This window comes from Protopterus annectens, chromosome 6.part1, assembly GCF_019279795.1.
Source record: "Protopterus annectens isolate FY-2018-M chromosome 6.part1, PAN1.0, whole genome shotgun sequence".
Classification (NCBI taxonomy): Eukaryota; Metazoa; Chordata; order Ceratodontiformes; family Protopteridae; genus Protopterus; species Protopterus annectens.
The window spans coordinates 395,759,836-395,775,709 of NC_056738.1; the positions used below are offsets into that span (position 1 = coordinate 395,759,836).

Genomic DNA, 15,874 nt, shown 5'->3' on the forward strand with positions numbered 1-15,874 from the left:
TTTTTCCTCTATTTTGTACAGGATCCCCAGGTGTTCCATCAACTATCCCCTCCTCACTCATTGCAGTGCCACTCTCCTAACTTCTTTGATAGTCATGCCTAACTGTTGCAAGTCTTTCTCTGATGCAATCCACCCACCTCTCAGCTGGATATCCTTAATTCCTCTTGCCTTCTTCCAGTCTCTTCCAAATCTTCACAAAATCATTTTTGCTTTCCTGCACATGTGCCCAAATCACTAATTTCTTCTCTTTGACCTCTGCAATTAAAGCTGTTTTAGCTTCTCCTCATTTCTTCTTCCGCCCCTCAGCGTGCATCCTACCACCCACCTCTGGCACTTCATCTCCATCATCTCTAGCTTCCTCAACTGTTCTGTCATTACTGCCCAGGTTTCTGTACCATATAGTAGTAGTTGAAAGCACTACTGTCTTGTACACCTGAGTTTTTATCTTCTTTGGCATTCTTCTGTCATACACTACCACTGATACTGTGTGTCAGTTGACTGCAGCCCCTCTGATTCTAGCTTTGCCCTCCTCATTCAGACTTCCTTCCTCCTCAACTATCCATCCCAGATACTTGAAGTTAACTTGTTGTACTGTCTTCCCTTCTATCTCAATTTTCAGCTTCTTCTGAGCTTCCCCACTGGCTGACATTGAAACAGTCTTGTCTGTAGCAATTTCATCCCATGTGCCTTCAGGTTTGCATTTCACTCCCCTATGACTTGCAGGAGGTTCCTGTTCAGAGGCTGTCTGCAATGATACACCTTCCGCATATAGCAGCTTAGTTTGATCACTCCTCTCTAACCTGTTTACTGCTGTAGCCAATTACCCATATGAACCAGCATTGAGTTGATTATACTAGGGTCATTGGGTCCGTGTATATAGCCTGCACTAATTTTACCAACCATCAAGACTGCCCAAGTCAGCTTTCCTGGGACCATGCAATATGCTTGCACCAAGTCTAGGACTGTTCAGCTGGACTCTCTCCTCATATGCAGATTCTTCTCCACTACTTGTTTCACTGGAAACATCCGGTCAGTTGTAATACAACCCTATTTGAATCCAAACTGCTCATCTCCCATCTCACTTTCTACTACTCTGTGTATTCATTTAACAATCACAGTCTCCAGCACTCATGTAGTGTGACAGAAGTCTGACCTCTGTACTGACCACCGTTGTGAATGCCCCCTTCACTCCCGAACACTTGTCCTAGTATGCTTATTCTCCAGTCATCTGGGATATGCATTTCTCTCCATACTGCTAGGAGTACCCTTAGGAGCTATTTTTCCTCTAACTCACCCAACATCTTAATTATACCGGCAGTGATCTCATCTGAGCCCGCTGCTTTCTTTGACTTCATTTTCTTAGTGTTGTTCTTCCCTTTTAATTATTAGCTGTGTATATGGCAGTACATCCTACATGGGGTTTTCTTCATTCAGAGGTTGCTGGAAGCACTCCTTCCATCTGCCTCTGATGCCCTGTTGACTGGTAAACAGGTTGTTGCTGGCATCCATTATATATGGACTCTGATGACTATCTGCCTTGCAACCTGAAAGAATTTCTTTGAGGCATCTGTTGAGTCACTTTCAAAAGACATTCAGCATGCATATCTCATGTCTTGTTCTTTGCTATCGTAACTGCGCTCTTAGTCAGTATTCCTCCTTAGCCTACTTTGTCTTTATCTGCCATTTTCCCTGCACTCCTTATTTTTTTAACTTCTGCATTCCATCACAAGTTTTCCTTATGTACTTCACTTCCACACCTGGCTTGGTTGCCTCTGTTCTAAAACACAAATGCTGCTTTGATATGCTGAAAGTTTCTTCTACTCCACCTGTTTCTTCTTCCTGAAGTGCTAGAGCCCTTTGTAGTTCCTTGAACTCTTGGGCTTTCATTCCAGGCAACTTCCAGGTCTTTAACCTGGCCTCTGTTGACTTTAGAGCCTTCTATGATGACTAACTGTAGCCAACTGTGGCCACCAACGGGTCATGCTGTGGGCTGAATGTTTTGCTGGGCAAGACTTCAAAATCTTTGATTCTACCCTAATGATCTTTTTTTATCAGAGTTGCATGAAGTGATCTTGCGACTTATCTCTTTACTGAACCATGTGTAGACCATCATCAAGCCATTTGACAGAAAGAAGCATAAAATATCTTCTCCTTCTTTATTCATATCGTCTCATCTCGTGTATACTCAAACACTCCTCATATCCTGTTTTGCTTGTCCAGAAATGAGCATTTACGTTCCTATTATCGCCACCCACCACCTCACATTAACCTGCTTTATTCTAGGAGATTCTGCAACTGCTTTCTGAAAGTACCTTTCCTTGCCATCACAACTTTTCTGTATTATGTTGAGATTACAAATATTGCCCAATTTTTACATTGGTGTTTAACTGACACAAGTTTATCACTAATTCTGATGACATTCCGTCCTTCCAGCTTGTCTATAGGACGCATATGATGTCCAGTCAACTTCTTAACATTATGTCATCCTCTTCCAAATTGCACCCTGTCAGTGAACCTATATTTGGTGTAGTAATCCTTTGTTCATGTTTGGCAGGTTGACAGATTTTAGATTCAGCTTTTTCTCAACATATGTAATGTCAGGTAACTGGACACTGGCTGATAAGTACGTTATTGATATACAGCTGCTGGGCTTTATGGTAGGGGATTACACTCACCATAAAAAAAGGTGTTTGAATAGAGAAAGACTACCATAAGAATTAAACAAGGTACTAGTGGTGAACATCAGTACCCTGACTAAATCTTAACTTTGCAGCAGCTGGATATCCCTACTGGCACAAAAGGATGCAGCCTTGAGCCAACATTACATAACACAGTCTGTCCATAAAGGAGTGTGCACCATGTCTCACTATATAAGCAAGTGCACAGAGAATACTATTGGAGCTATGCAATTCTATGCCAAGCTAACATATAGAAGGAACACAAAGTAAGTATGCGAAAATAAATGGAATGACTATCAAACAGCTGCTCAGTGTTACTAGCTGCACTTTTAGAAGTATGATCTACAGTATGGTTCTGTAGGATACCCGCAGAAAATCGTGTTCCAACTTTACAGAATGAGGGAATGGATGCCCATCTGGTACCTTCATCAACACTATGGGGACATACGTTTCTGAACAAAGTTGTAGTCATGGCGTCTGCTCTGCTGGAGTAGATCTAACCTAACCAGCCAGAATACTTGCTGTAGTTACAAAAAAAAAATGGGATTAGCCAACTATGTGGAGAGGTCTGTTTAGTGAAAGGATAACCTGATTTCACTTTCATAAAGTCACACAGACATGCTGTCTGTGGTTCATTCTTTCTAATTTGGTAACTAAGGAATCCATGCAAAATCTATGAATTAATATAAAAGTTCTTGTTATAGACTTCATGTCTGAAGGAGACCCAGGATGAGTCAGAGGTTTTTCATGAAAAGTTCTCCAAGAATTGTCAACAAACATTGAAGAGATGCTGAACTGAGAGATGAATGAGTATGTCAGAAGGGGGGGGGTGAGAACACATGAACATATAACACTGATAATGGCAAATGTAGCATCACTGACAGAAGAGTACCTGCTCATGGTAGACTTCATGTAACTTCACAATATTAGGATGATTTTCACAGAGCTTAAGTGCTGCTATTTCTCGCTGAGTGTTTGTTTCCATCCTGCAAAAGAAAAAAAAAATCTGGTGATAACTTCTTTAAAAAGTAAAATTACATTAACAAATAAGGCTATCATGTCTGGGTATACAGTTTGGACAATTTTGATGAAACACAGCAAGTAATAACAATATAACCAAATCATTCTTACCCTGCCAAATGATTTGCAAAGAGAGAGAGAAAACATTCCTTGATGGGTACAATGGTTGGAATTATCCTCTCCACCAAACAGCATTTGACATTGTTTTTCCAAAAGCCTCTACAGTGGAGGAAAAATGTGTGCCTTTGATGAAGCATATACTAATGTCACTCGCTGACTACATGAGTAGTCTTGTCCTCCATGATCATTAGTTTTCTCCCTTGCAACTCAAGAACAATGATGACTGGACTGCCCAGCCAGTAACAAATGCTCAACTACAATCCTGACTGATTTGTATGAAAATTCTTCTATAAAGGTCAACTGGAAATACTACTCATCTCTAGGGGATGACAGGAGGGTATTCTTGACTTTAAGAGTTAGTTTGTACATCAACTACATCAACTGATACTAAGTATTTATCAGTTATATTTTACATGGAAGGCCTACTTTTATGGCTCCTAGGACTGGGATGAACCCAAACAAAAACACCAGGGAAGAAGATGGTCAGTGAAGCACTTCGGAGAAGACTGAGCATTGGATAAGAACTAACCAAAAGGCAAAACTGCAATGTTGTAGTAAAGAACACTTGCCAAGGAAGGGAGCAATGTTGGCACAGATGACCACAACTGCCAAAGCAGTCAAGGAAGGACTGGGGATAAGGATTCCACCAAACGCAGTCAACTCCACTGAATATACAGAAATATATACCCCCACATTATACCAACATGTAAACGGCTGCACAGATGCAGCTGTATCCCTTAGGAACAAGCGCAGGGCAATCCCCAGAAACAAACCATATGGTGGAACCATAATACCAACAAGCTTTATAAGAAAAAAAAATAATTTTGACCAAAAGTTAAGTAATTCTTAGAATGTTAGAACCCTTCTCAATATAATAAACTCAGGAGCTGGGAGGATTGGGAGGGTGGCCTAATGGTTAAGGTGTTTGCTTATAAACACAAGGTGCAGGGTTTGAGTCTCACAAGGGATAATTGGCTAGGCTTAAATGGCTCGCAAGGCCAGTTAGCTTAGTACTAACCTATGAACCTATGAGCTTAATAAAATCAAGTAAAGACAAGCTTGACACTAAAATAGCTATCTAAGCCAAACATAACGACAAGGCATTTTTAATTATTTTAATTATGTTCTTAATCTCAAAAGAACAATGCTTCGAGCTGACTATGAACAATGTTGCCTACACTGAGGCTGAAGATGCAACAAACCCACTGGCAGATAAATTTAGCTCTAACTTTACCCCTCTCTCCCCTCCCTTTGTCCCCCTAGATGTACCTGAAACTGGCTCACCTCCAGCTATCACACAAGACCAAGTCCTAAAAGTGCTACAAGAAGCTAAAAATACTGCATCGATGGGTCCTGACAAACTCCCTGAATGCATCTTAAATAGCATGAAGCAGAATTTAGTCACAACCCTAACACTGTTCAATCTCAGCTTCCATATAGGTTTTGTACCAACTGAATGGAGAAAAACTACAATCATTCCCCTGCATAAGGAAGGACCTTTCACAGACGCACAAGTTTGATCAGCCTCATATGCAAAGCCATGGAAAGACTTATGGAATTAATCAAGACATAGGGAGCCTCCAAATACTGCACCTGTCTCAGTCTGGAATCGTCAAGGGCAGGGTCACACTTACTAAACCTAGTGGATTTTTTGAAAAGGTCACCAAAGCACCTGATGGCAAAACAGTACACGTTACATACTTCAACCTGGCCAAAGCTTTTAACATAATTCCCGACTCAGGCATATTAGAAAAGTTGAATAAATTGGGAATAAACCCCTATGGCACTCATTGGATTGCTAAATGGCTCACAGAACCCAGATAATCAAAATAGGGGAAGTTACCTCTCCAAAGAGACCAGTCACCAGTGAAGTCCTTCAGGGTTCTGTGCTGAGACCTTTCCTGTTTGGCATCTACTTTTCTTAAGTAAAAGGCAATACCAACAGACTCTGGATGACTACGGTTTGGAAATGACTGCAAGCTAGAAATAGTCACTGAATCCTCATCTTCCTCAGGCAACTACCACATTAACAATATGCCCCTAAGAGTTGACAGAGTTGCTCGGGATTTGGGAACTTGTACAGACAGTGACCTAACTTTTGACCATTGCTCGGGATTTGGGAACTTGTATAGATAGTGACCTAACTTTTGATCAATGTGGCTGTCTGTTTTGTAAGAAAGTCCTTCTATATTGCATAGCCTATAAAAAAAGAGAGATTATGTTTAGATGTAAGGATGTCATTGTCCCGTTTTACTCGGCCCTCATTAGGCCAATCATTGAATATAATATCCCCCTTTGGCATGCATTTTCTCCTGACACATGTACCAACTGGAATATCCACAGAGATACCTTACTAAAAGTATACAAGGCCTAAACAAGATGTCCTACATGGATGGACTTCAAAGCCTTGTTGCTATACTCTGTATCCTACAGATTGCAAAAAGCTGACCCATGTCTGGCATACAGGGCATCCTCTGACCCATTTCTGATACATTTACTGTACACCAGCAAGCCAAATGGTATCAGAAATACTCTGTCTAGGGATCTAAACCTCTTCTACAACATCAACAGAATGGTTTGGAGGGGCAGGTATATCTCACAGAGGAAACCACTGCTGTGGAACTGACTCCTCATCCACATAAAATAAAGTCCAACATTTTCAAGCGTAACTTAGATCTATGGATGGGAAAACAGAAAATTTACCCCAGGACTGCAACCTGTACTACTAATGAACATAGGTAACTCCAAAATTTTTTATCCCATGCACTGGTCCCCTCAAATTATCTACGGTATGATCCCAGTTATTCTCATCAGGGGTATTATATAATTATCGCTCATGGAATGGGTAAGCCAATCTATAACCAAATGTGACAGGTCATTTTGACTATAAAATGATAAATTGGATAGGCTTAAAATGGTTGGCAAGGGCAGTTAACTTGGTACTTACCTATGAACCTATTCCAAGATGGTGGCAGTAGTACAAGCAGCTAGAGCAAGCTCTGTGTAGAGAGCATTAAAAAAATGCAAAACCCTGTAAAGTACTGTACATTGTTAACCAACATTAATAGCTAAAGTGTCTCAGTCATCCAGAAGTTCAGGAAAGAGGAAAAAAAGTAAAATAGAGAGCAACTGTAAAAACTCAGGAGATTGAAAGCAGTGCAGTAGAGCAGAGCTACAAAAATCAAATTATAACATCAGCTGATGAAGGAAAACTCTTCAGTCACTCTAAAGAGAAAGACTGACTAAATATACTCTGGTTTCAGGATAAGTGGTTCTCTGTTGGAACTTGTACAAATAAAGCGCTGCAGGAAACAGATGATGTTATAATTAGACACTCAGGAAATACTGGCAAACAAACTGCTGAAAAGGAGATGAAAGGAAAAAATGGAAGAGCAATTAAAACGAACAAATTGCTCAGAAACTAGATGCCCTCAAGGACAGATTACAGCAGTTCAACAAACCACCAAAGGTAAGGATTGCAAAATGAGAAAATGTCTTGCCATGTGGACTGTACTTTCTACTGCCGATATTAAAATAGAAAGAGCACAGACTAAATACTCCTTATTTGAGACCGAAGAAGCAGTCTAGACCTATATTATGATGCATACATACCAATTAAAGGAGGAAATCCCTTCTATTTTATGGAAGAAGGGAACAATCTTAAAGGATGCATGCACATGGGTTAATGTGGATAATGATTTTTCATTGTAAACATGAAGTAACAGAAATGTTGCTCTTCCCTAAATAAAACACTACTGAAAAAGGAAACCCCGTTTCAGGTTACTGTGTTACTTTGATTTTTCTATCCTTGCATTAAAAACCCACACTAACCTTTGACAGGCACAAGAAATAGAAGAACTGGGGCAGGTAAAGGTTGTGAGGGAACAAGCAACAAAATAAATAAATAAATAAATAAATAAAAAATTAAAAAAAAAAAAATTTAGGACAGCAAGTTATGGACACTTAAAGGGAGAGATTTCCTGCAAAGCCCTTTCTTGTTTTCCAAAATAAGATGATCGATGAAACAAAGGAGATGAAACAGTATTAAAAAGTAAGAGATTCTGTTAAAAACAACGCACTAGAAACCTTTAGTGAGGACAGTACTTAAATATACATGTTTATATGAAAAAGGATGACATATACTTCAAATATGAGTTGCACTCTTAATGATGCATTAAAATCTCTGAAATCATTAAGTACTGCATATAAAAACATGTATTTATTTATTTTTATTTTACTTTTGTTGACCGGGATAGTCCGACTGGATGCATGTCCATTTTCAGCGGAGGCCCAGGGAGAAAAGCTCCATGGAATAACAAATCATCATCATAACATGTCACATATTACAAATAAGAAATATATTATTTACAGAGATTAGATGGGCAGACAATACAAATTACATATAGAATATTTTCAGTGATTAGAAGAGCAAACATTATAACAAATCATCAGGTAGTGTTATTCAGCAAGAGAATCGGATAAAATTACATAGTAGGCAACCTAGCAGATTTACACATTCCAGAGACAGGTTAACCAGGCTTGATACAGTGACACAGCCAGTTTGTTCCCAGGTGGTGTTTGAGCCTAAGTTTTGAATTGACCAAGTGAAGAGAGTAAGGTAATATCAGCTGGTAGAGAGTTCCACGATCTACCTACAGAATTTATGAAGAGTGAGTCACTGGCTGAGTTATTAGTTTTACATATCTGAATAAGGAGTCTGTTGGAGGAGCGCAGCAGTCTAGGATTATTATAGAGGGTGACAAGATCTTTAAGTGCAGGGGAATTGTTAGGGTTATATATGATTTTATGGGCCATAATCAATTGGTTATACAGTATTAAACTGGGTAGTTCAAGCCATCCAAGCTGGATTAGATTGATGCAGTGATGTGTCCTAAAAGGCAGCCCAGTGGCAAACCTGTCAATGTGGTTATAACAGATTGAGAGTTTGTACATGATAGTCTTGTTAACATTAGAGAGAAGAGTCGTTGCATACAGAAGAGTAGAGAGAAGGTGAGATCGAGCTATGGCAACTTTGGCTGGGGGGGGGTTAGGAAGGCTTTTATTCTGTAAAGTGATCCTAGTTTTTTGTTGATGGTTTTTGATCAGTTGGTTAACATGTAGGTCGAATTTTAGATTATTTTCTATAACACCCAATAGTTTAGTGGAGAGGTCAGGGGAGATCATTGTTCCATCATTTGCTTTTATTATAAAGTTAACGACAGTAGATCTTTGTGTAGGTAATAACAGCATTTTAGTTTTTTTAGATTTAGAATCAGACGTCGTTGGGAAAGCCAGTTTTCTATTGTGTTAGAGGTGGTCTGGGTGGCTAACTGTAACTCTACCTAGGATGTGGCCGAGCAAATCAGGGTAGTCGTCGTCAGCATATTGGATACAGCTGACTTTCAGGATGACAGTATTCATATCGTTGATGAAAATGGAAAATAACAGGGACCCGAGTATAGAGCCTTGTGGTACTCGAAGGGTGTTGGGTAGTAGGTTAGAGAGTTTATTCTGCCACAGAACAGCCTGCTGTCTACCACTTAGATAGGATTTAAACCATTAAAGGCTTTAGGATCCAGACTGAGTGTTTGCAGGGTGTGGATTAATAGTTGGTGGTCAACCACATTGAATGCCTTGGAGAGATCAAAGAAGAGGGCTGAAGAAATATGGTTATTGTTTCGATTATGGTTTATGGTGTCGGTAAAGGCTAGTAGGGCTGAGGTAGTACTGTGAAGAGGTCTGAAACCATGCTGGGTATCTGCCATGAGGTGGTTACGGATTAGGTGGTGCATGAACGGTCTCTGAATACATTTTTCTATAATCTTTGCAAGTGGAGAGAGTATAGCTACAGGCCTATATAATTGGAGAATTCAGTAGAGCTACCTCCTTTATGGAGTGGGATTACATAGGATATTTTCCAGATAGTGGGAATTTTAGCTTCTTCTATGGTTCGATTGATAAGTATCGATACCGGGTATGCAATAGCATCAGCTGATTTTTGCAGGTATTCAGCAGGAAATTGGTCAGCCGATAGTGTGGTGGGTTTTAGTTTTTTGATTAGGGTATGGATAAGTGATGTGGTGACAGGTTGAAAACTAAATGAGAGTAGGTTTCTAGAGGTGGTACTTTCTGGGCCAAGGGAGCTAGGAGGTAGTTGGCTGACTAGGGCCTGAATTGTCTCAGTAAAGAATCGGTTAAAACTATTTGAAGCCTCCTCTGGGGGTTTATCAGTAGTGGCAACTGGGACAGGGGTAGTAGTTTGTCCAGGGTGTAGTAGTTTATTCAATCCTGCCCAAAACTTCTGGGGGTTATTTTGATTTTCTGTCTGTAATTTGCAGTAGTATTGTTTTTTTGTCTTGTAGTGTGAATTTTTTTAGTTTTGTTCCTAAGTTGCCTGTATTTAATCTGATATTGGGGATGTTTAGTTGAACGCCATAAAGCCCAGACTTTGTTTCTAAGGCTAATTTTGAGTCTAGTCTCTTTTGAAAGCCATGGTGCAGATTTTGCCTTTGTTCTTTTTGAGCAAATAGGTGCGTGTAAGTCAAGGATCTCAAGGAATTTATTGCTAAAGTACACAACTGCTTCCTCTAAGGGGAGGGGTTTTAAAATAGACCAATTACATGATTTTAGTTCCTGTTGGAATTTGGCTGAGTCAAAGTTTTTGTTATTTCTAACATTTCTTAGTAAGGGTTGTTGGGGATTGATAGCTTTGTGCTTAATTATATATGTGAGATGGTGATCGCTTAGACTATAGGGGAGGGTACCAGAGGTGTACAGATGGGGGTGACTATTAATGAGTACCCAATCAAGTATGCTTTCTTTTTGGTTGGGCTTACCTACCCTAGTGGGGGTGTTAATGATTTGCATAAATGAGTGTAGGTTAATATGGGTGGTTGGGGATTCCGATGAACAGGTGGCCCAGTCTATACTGAAGTCTCCGAGAAGTAGGGTTTCTTGGGGGTAGTGACTTGACATCCAGTGTAAGGTGTCTTCAAGTGAAGCTATACTGTTACCTGGAGGAATATACATGCAGAAGATATAAATGCATTTACTTTTGTTAAGTTGCAGTTTGGTGGCTAGAATCTCTAAGTTGTTAATCTGAGGTGGTTGTACTACATCTGTGGTTACCTTCAGCTCTGATTTATAGAGTATAGCTACCCCACCCCCCTTCCTGGAAGAACGGTCCAGCATGTGTATGTTATACCCAGGAGGTAGTACTTCATTGTCTGTAGTGGTAGGTTTTAACCAGGTCTCTCATAGAGAATCTCAGGAGAGTGAACAATATGAATGTAATAAAATTATTATATCTCAAATTTTACTTAAACACATATCTAATTGAAAGTGAGCGCTATACTGAAGTTGTCTTAAAATAGTCCCTATTTTCAAATGTGTAAACTGTGCTATGCTGTCTTTTTTAAGGTACTATGACAGTGGGCTAAGGAGGAGGGGTAAATGAATAACAAATGAAGAAGGAAATTAATATATTAGGTGATAAAACCAATAGGCCGTATTGCATAAAGTTAGGTCTGATAATGCATACAAAAATGAAGAGGCAGGTATGTTGACTAAAAGCCAAGATTCACAAACATAATGCACTGGAAATGCATATTGTTGCAGTGGATTTTTTACCCAGCAGAATTTTTCAGAGACCATGCTACAACTTTTTATTGCAAGCACAGATAAAAAACACAGTTATGGTTTGGTTGTAAAAACTGCAATGTGAAACACTGCAGAGAGAGAAAGTCTGCCACTGTGAGTTGACCTTTTTAAATAATTGAAGGTAAATTACTGAAATTGTGAGCATGAAAAAGTAATTTTGTCATGAGATGTTAACCTTCTAGAAATATAACCATCTGAGTTGTCATTTAGATGATGACTGCATGATGTAACAGCTAAGAAACTGCTGGTTTGTACTTTGTAGATATACATAAGTTAGCCACTTATCTTCCATTTTAGATTTGCTTTTGTGTAATCTCAGTAAGCTGCTAAATCCTATTCTGAATAAAATCTATTGCCACAACATGATTTATGTTTCTGGAATTTTATTTGGAAAAGAATGCAGTCAGCCCTTTACAATGATTAAGGGACATATGGGCAAGGAAAACTTTTTAAAATAATCAAAATCAGTAAGTGCCAGTTAGAAAATACTTAATTTCATTTGTATGCTGTTTGGGTAAAGCCACATTTTTAACAGGCCTCAGAGTGGGGTATTCTCAGTCTGTATACTAACCTGCCTTCCAGTGATATTAGAATGCAACTTGCCTTCTTGACAAGTTGTGTTTGACTGGAGCAGGGTAGAATCTCTGTGTCTGGACAGTTAAACGTGACCTTTTAAAAACAGCTACAGCTTACTTCTGAAATGTATAATGATAGTTAGAGGTGATATGTTAAAAAGGTGCACTAACTGAGGAATGCATGTAGAAAAGAATATATAAAATGAAGGCATGTAGACAGCCTGCTTATCCAGCAACAGGTACTTATGTATTATCGCAACCACATTCTTAAGCAACACACTCGGCTCTTCTTGTAAACAGAAAAGAAATCCTGGGTCTGTGAAGAACTCAAGGTGCCCTCAACTACAACCTCGTTGGATAACCGTAAAAGTTAGTCAGAAAGAAAGAGCAAAACAAGGGAATCACGGAATGTGTACACTTGATCTGATTGGAGAGATTTTTGCTAAGTGTCTTGGATGAAAATGAGTTACTGCCTACTTGCATTATCTCATAGTAAACAGATCTCAGATAAATAGCTTTATGGTTTGTTCACTGTCATGCAGCTGTTCGGCTAATGACAAACATGCCATGACATTATTTCCACAATATGGTTCTTTAACCGTTCCTGTTAACGGTTCAGGTAGCTTCCGTGAACGAAAGGGAGTGTTGAGACAGCATTACTTCATAATTACAACTCAGAGAAGCGAGGCAGCAGTCAGAAAAGAGGAAAAAATAAGAGAAAAACATGATGGGGTTGGGTGAATTACTGTAACTTGGCTGAGAAAAAAAACAAACCTGTTTTTCACATTTGCCCGATAAGTATAGCCGCTAATGCCGCTTGCATATTTGTGATAAACACAGCAAATACGAGCAAACTGGGTAAGTCATCTGACTTTCTATCCCACTAGGGTTATTTTCAAAACAAACAGGAAATCGCAGCTCTGTAAACAACTCCGAGCACACATCAAATAAATCTGTTGGTATAAAAGTGACCCTTTCAGTGAAAAAAAATCTTTCCCCAGTTCACTGTTTATCGAAACGTCGAGTGAGTTGCTTACGAATGTGGTTGCGATAATACGCAAGTACCCAGTAACATAAGGATTGAAGGACAGCTTCAGAAATAAATTAGTGAAATACACACACCAGTGATTTATTATAGGTCATCTCTAGTCCAAATGAGTAAATCGGGGTTCAAGTCTGATTAGAGATGACTGGAAGAAGCACTGCACTGTTGTTTGCAGACAGTGTCAGCTCTGTTGCCATGAAAAAATGTGTACATAGTTAATATGCTAATGTTTCAAGCGGGAGGATTTGTGTTCTAACAAGACAAAAGTTTTAGTTGGGACAATGCTACACAAAAGTAACAGAATCAGATTATGAAGGACCTGTTTATAACAGAAAGACAAGTTAAGCAGAACAGCATACAGGCTTTACCGTAGCATAATCTGAATTATTAGTTTAGAATGTTAGTCGGTTGGTTGACAGGGAAAATCAGGATAAGATGCTAATATTTACAGTAGTAATACACAAATAATGCTACAGGAAATGCATCTGAACCTTAAAGAACTGGGAAGGAGTGTTTATTTGCTGGAGCAAAGTGCAAAATAAAAGGGCCTTAATATTAACTAAAAGGATACAGAAATAAAGACTAAAGAATAAATGAAAAACAGGCAGGGAATATTTATAGTGGCAAGAGGTTGTTGGCATGTGTTGTTGTTTGTCTTTCGGCTTTTCCACCGGGAAAAAAGGGGTCACCACAGTGGAACTCCGGTCCGCTAATGATTGGCAGTAGATTTTTATGAAACGCCGAGGTGCCAGCTCGACGCCTAACCTTCAATGAAGGCATGCCCATTTACGCACGCATGTCTTTCAAACGCTACCCAACCGTGGGGAGGACACGCAGACTCCACACAGAAGGCACTCCCAAGCCCAGCCGAGAATCGAACGGGAGAACCTCTTGCTGTGAGGCAACAACGCTACCGCCGTATCACATGTGTAATAATTATAATGGCTTCACAATATACTCCACCAAAAGCAGTGAGGCAAATAAAGAATATTATGGGAGAAATTATAGCCTTTTATCATGGATGTATGGTAGTAGCTGGAGACTGAAATAGTATAGGAAATAAGACATCTCTGGAAAGCCAACATATTATACAATACTGGCTGAGGGCTGATAAGAGAACTATTGTATGTATTCAAGCTTATTGATGTAATGAAAATATGACAATGAAGTGGAATACACATTTCAGCAAAACATGGTTCTTGGGTATGACTACATAGATGTTAAAACACTGAAAGAATACTTTAGAAACATGGTATGAACCATGAAAATGCATCTAGTGATACTGTCAGACCACGCACCTTATACAAATTAAGTAAGTAAAAGTCTACTGTAACGAACACTCGCATTTTCCAATACTACTACTGAAAAAGAAGATGTTTAAAGATGTGGTAGATCAGACTAACTGAAATGTCATTAAATTTGAACCTAAACTGTATACAGCTTGCAAAAATGTGATACTTGTAAACTGAAGACTAGAAATGTGGTCACAATGGCAGCAAATGGAATAGGAATCACAGCAAGTACTTAAAGAGATTAAATTGCAAAGGACTTAAAAAAAACAAAAAGAACAAGTGGATCACAACAGGCTGAAGAGAATCAAAAGGAGCTAGAAAGTATGTGCAAGAGAATTTAAATATGAACGAACATAGAGCAATGCTTTAAGGCAACTGTTTTTGACAGTAAACCTAGAGCAATCATATTGCTGGCTCAATGACTGACGCAACAAAAGGTTGAAAGGATAACTAAATCAGGAATTATGAGAATGGTACGGTAAAAGTGGGTGGAGGAAAATACAAGCAAAATGTCCCAGCTGAGTGCAACACACAGGAAACAGTAACACATTTGAGACAATGGTAGCCCCTCTGTTAAAAGTAGAAAGAGAGGGTATTAAACATCAAAAATAATGGAAATTAAAGAAACAATCAGAAACCAGCATGCACAGAAAAAAAATGTGCTAGTGACAGAATTCCAACAGAAGTGTGGAAAAAGAAGGAGCAAGAGGTAATACAAGTCTGGACAGTATTTTTACCAAATATTTTGTGGCAGCAGATATGCCCTTGACTTGGAAAGAAGCAGTGGTAGTAGTTACACCAAAGGAGGGCAAAGATCCTCTTCATCTAGGGTCATACAAACCTATTTTGATTCTAAATCATGACTACAAATTGTTTATGAAGATTATTGTAAACATAATGGCAAAGATATTTCCAAGAATAAGAGACATGGATCAGTGTGTGGGTTTATAGTATGTAGGGGAAAATATCTGACAATACTAAGAACAGAACTCATATTTCAGAAGGCTGCATTAAATAATAATGCATCAATGATAATAGGTTGGATGCTGGAAAAGTATTTGACAGGGTGAGCTGAGAATTTAAGGCAACAGTTTCCATAAACATGACATTAACATTTATTATCTACAGAGCAGCACAAGCTAGGATGATGAGTAGTGGTGAGCTGTCTAAAGCATTTAGCTTTACAAGATGAACTAGGCAGGATATCCACTTTTACCTTTACTCTTTGCTTTGTATTTACAGCCATTAACAAGGGGCCTAAGACAATCAGACATAACTGAATATAAATGAAGAAATACAAAAAAGAAAACCACTCTTTTCTCAGGTGGCATTATACTGCAGCCAATCCAGAACAAAATATAAAACAATATACATGATAATTGAAATGTTTAATAGTTTAGCAGGATATAAAGCAAATGAAGCAAAGACTACATTAATGAATTATGCCCAGGCATATGACTTGGCAGAGAACTGCCTTTTTTGTGA

The 15,874-nt window shown here is 39.0% G+C and overlaps 1 protein-coding gene across 1 annotated transcript in view; it reads right to left on the reverse strand.

Moving 5' to 3' along the window:
* RPS6KA4 (ribosomal protein S6 kinase A4) overlaps positions 1 to 15,874 on the reverse strand; it is a 785,184-nt gene that overhangs the window by 22,495 nt on the left and 746,815 nt on the right. The window contains exon 12 of the mRNA XM_044075810.1: positions 3,571 to 3,664. Within this exon, the coding sequence (XP_043931745.1) occupies positions 3,571 to 3,664 (94 nt within the window). The remainder of the gene's footprint in view (positions 1 to 3,570; positions 3,665 to 15,874) is intronic.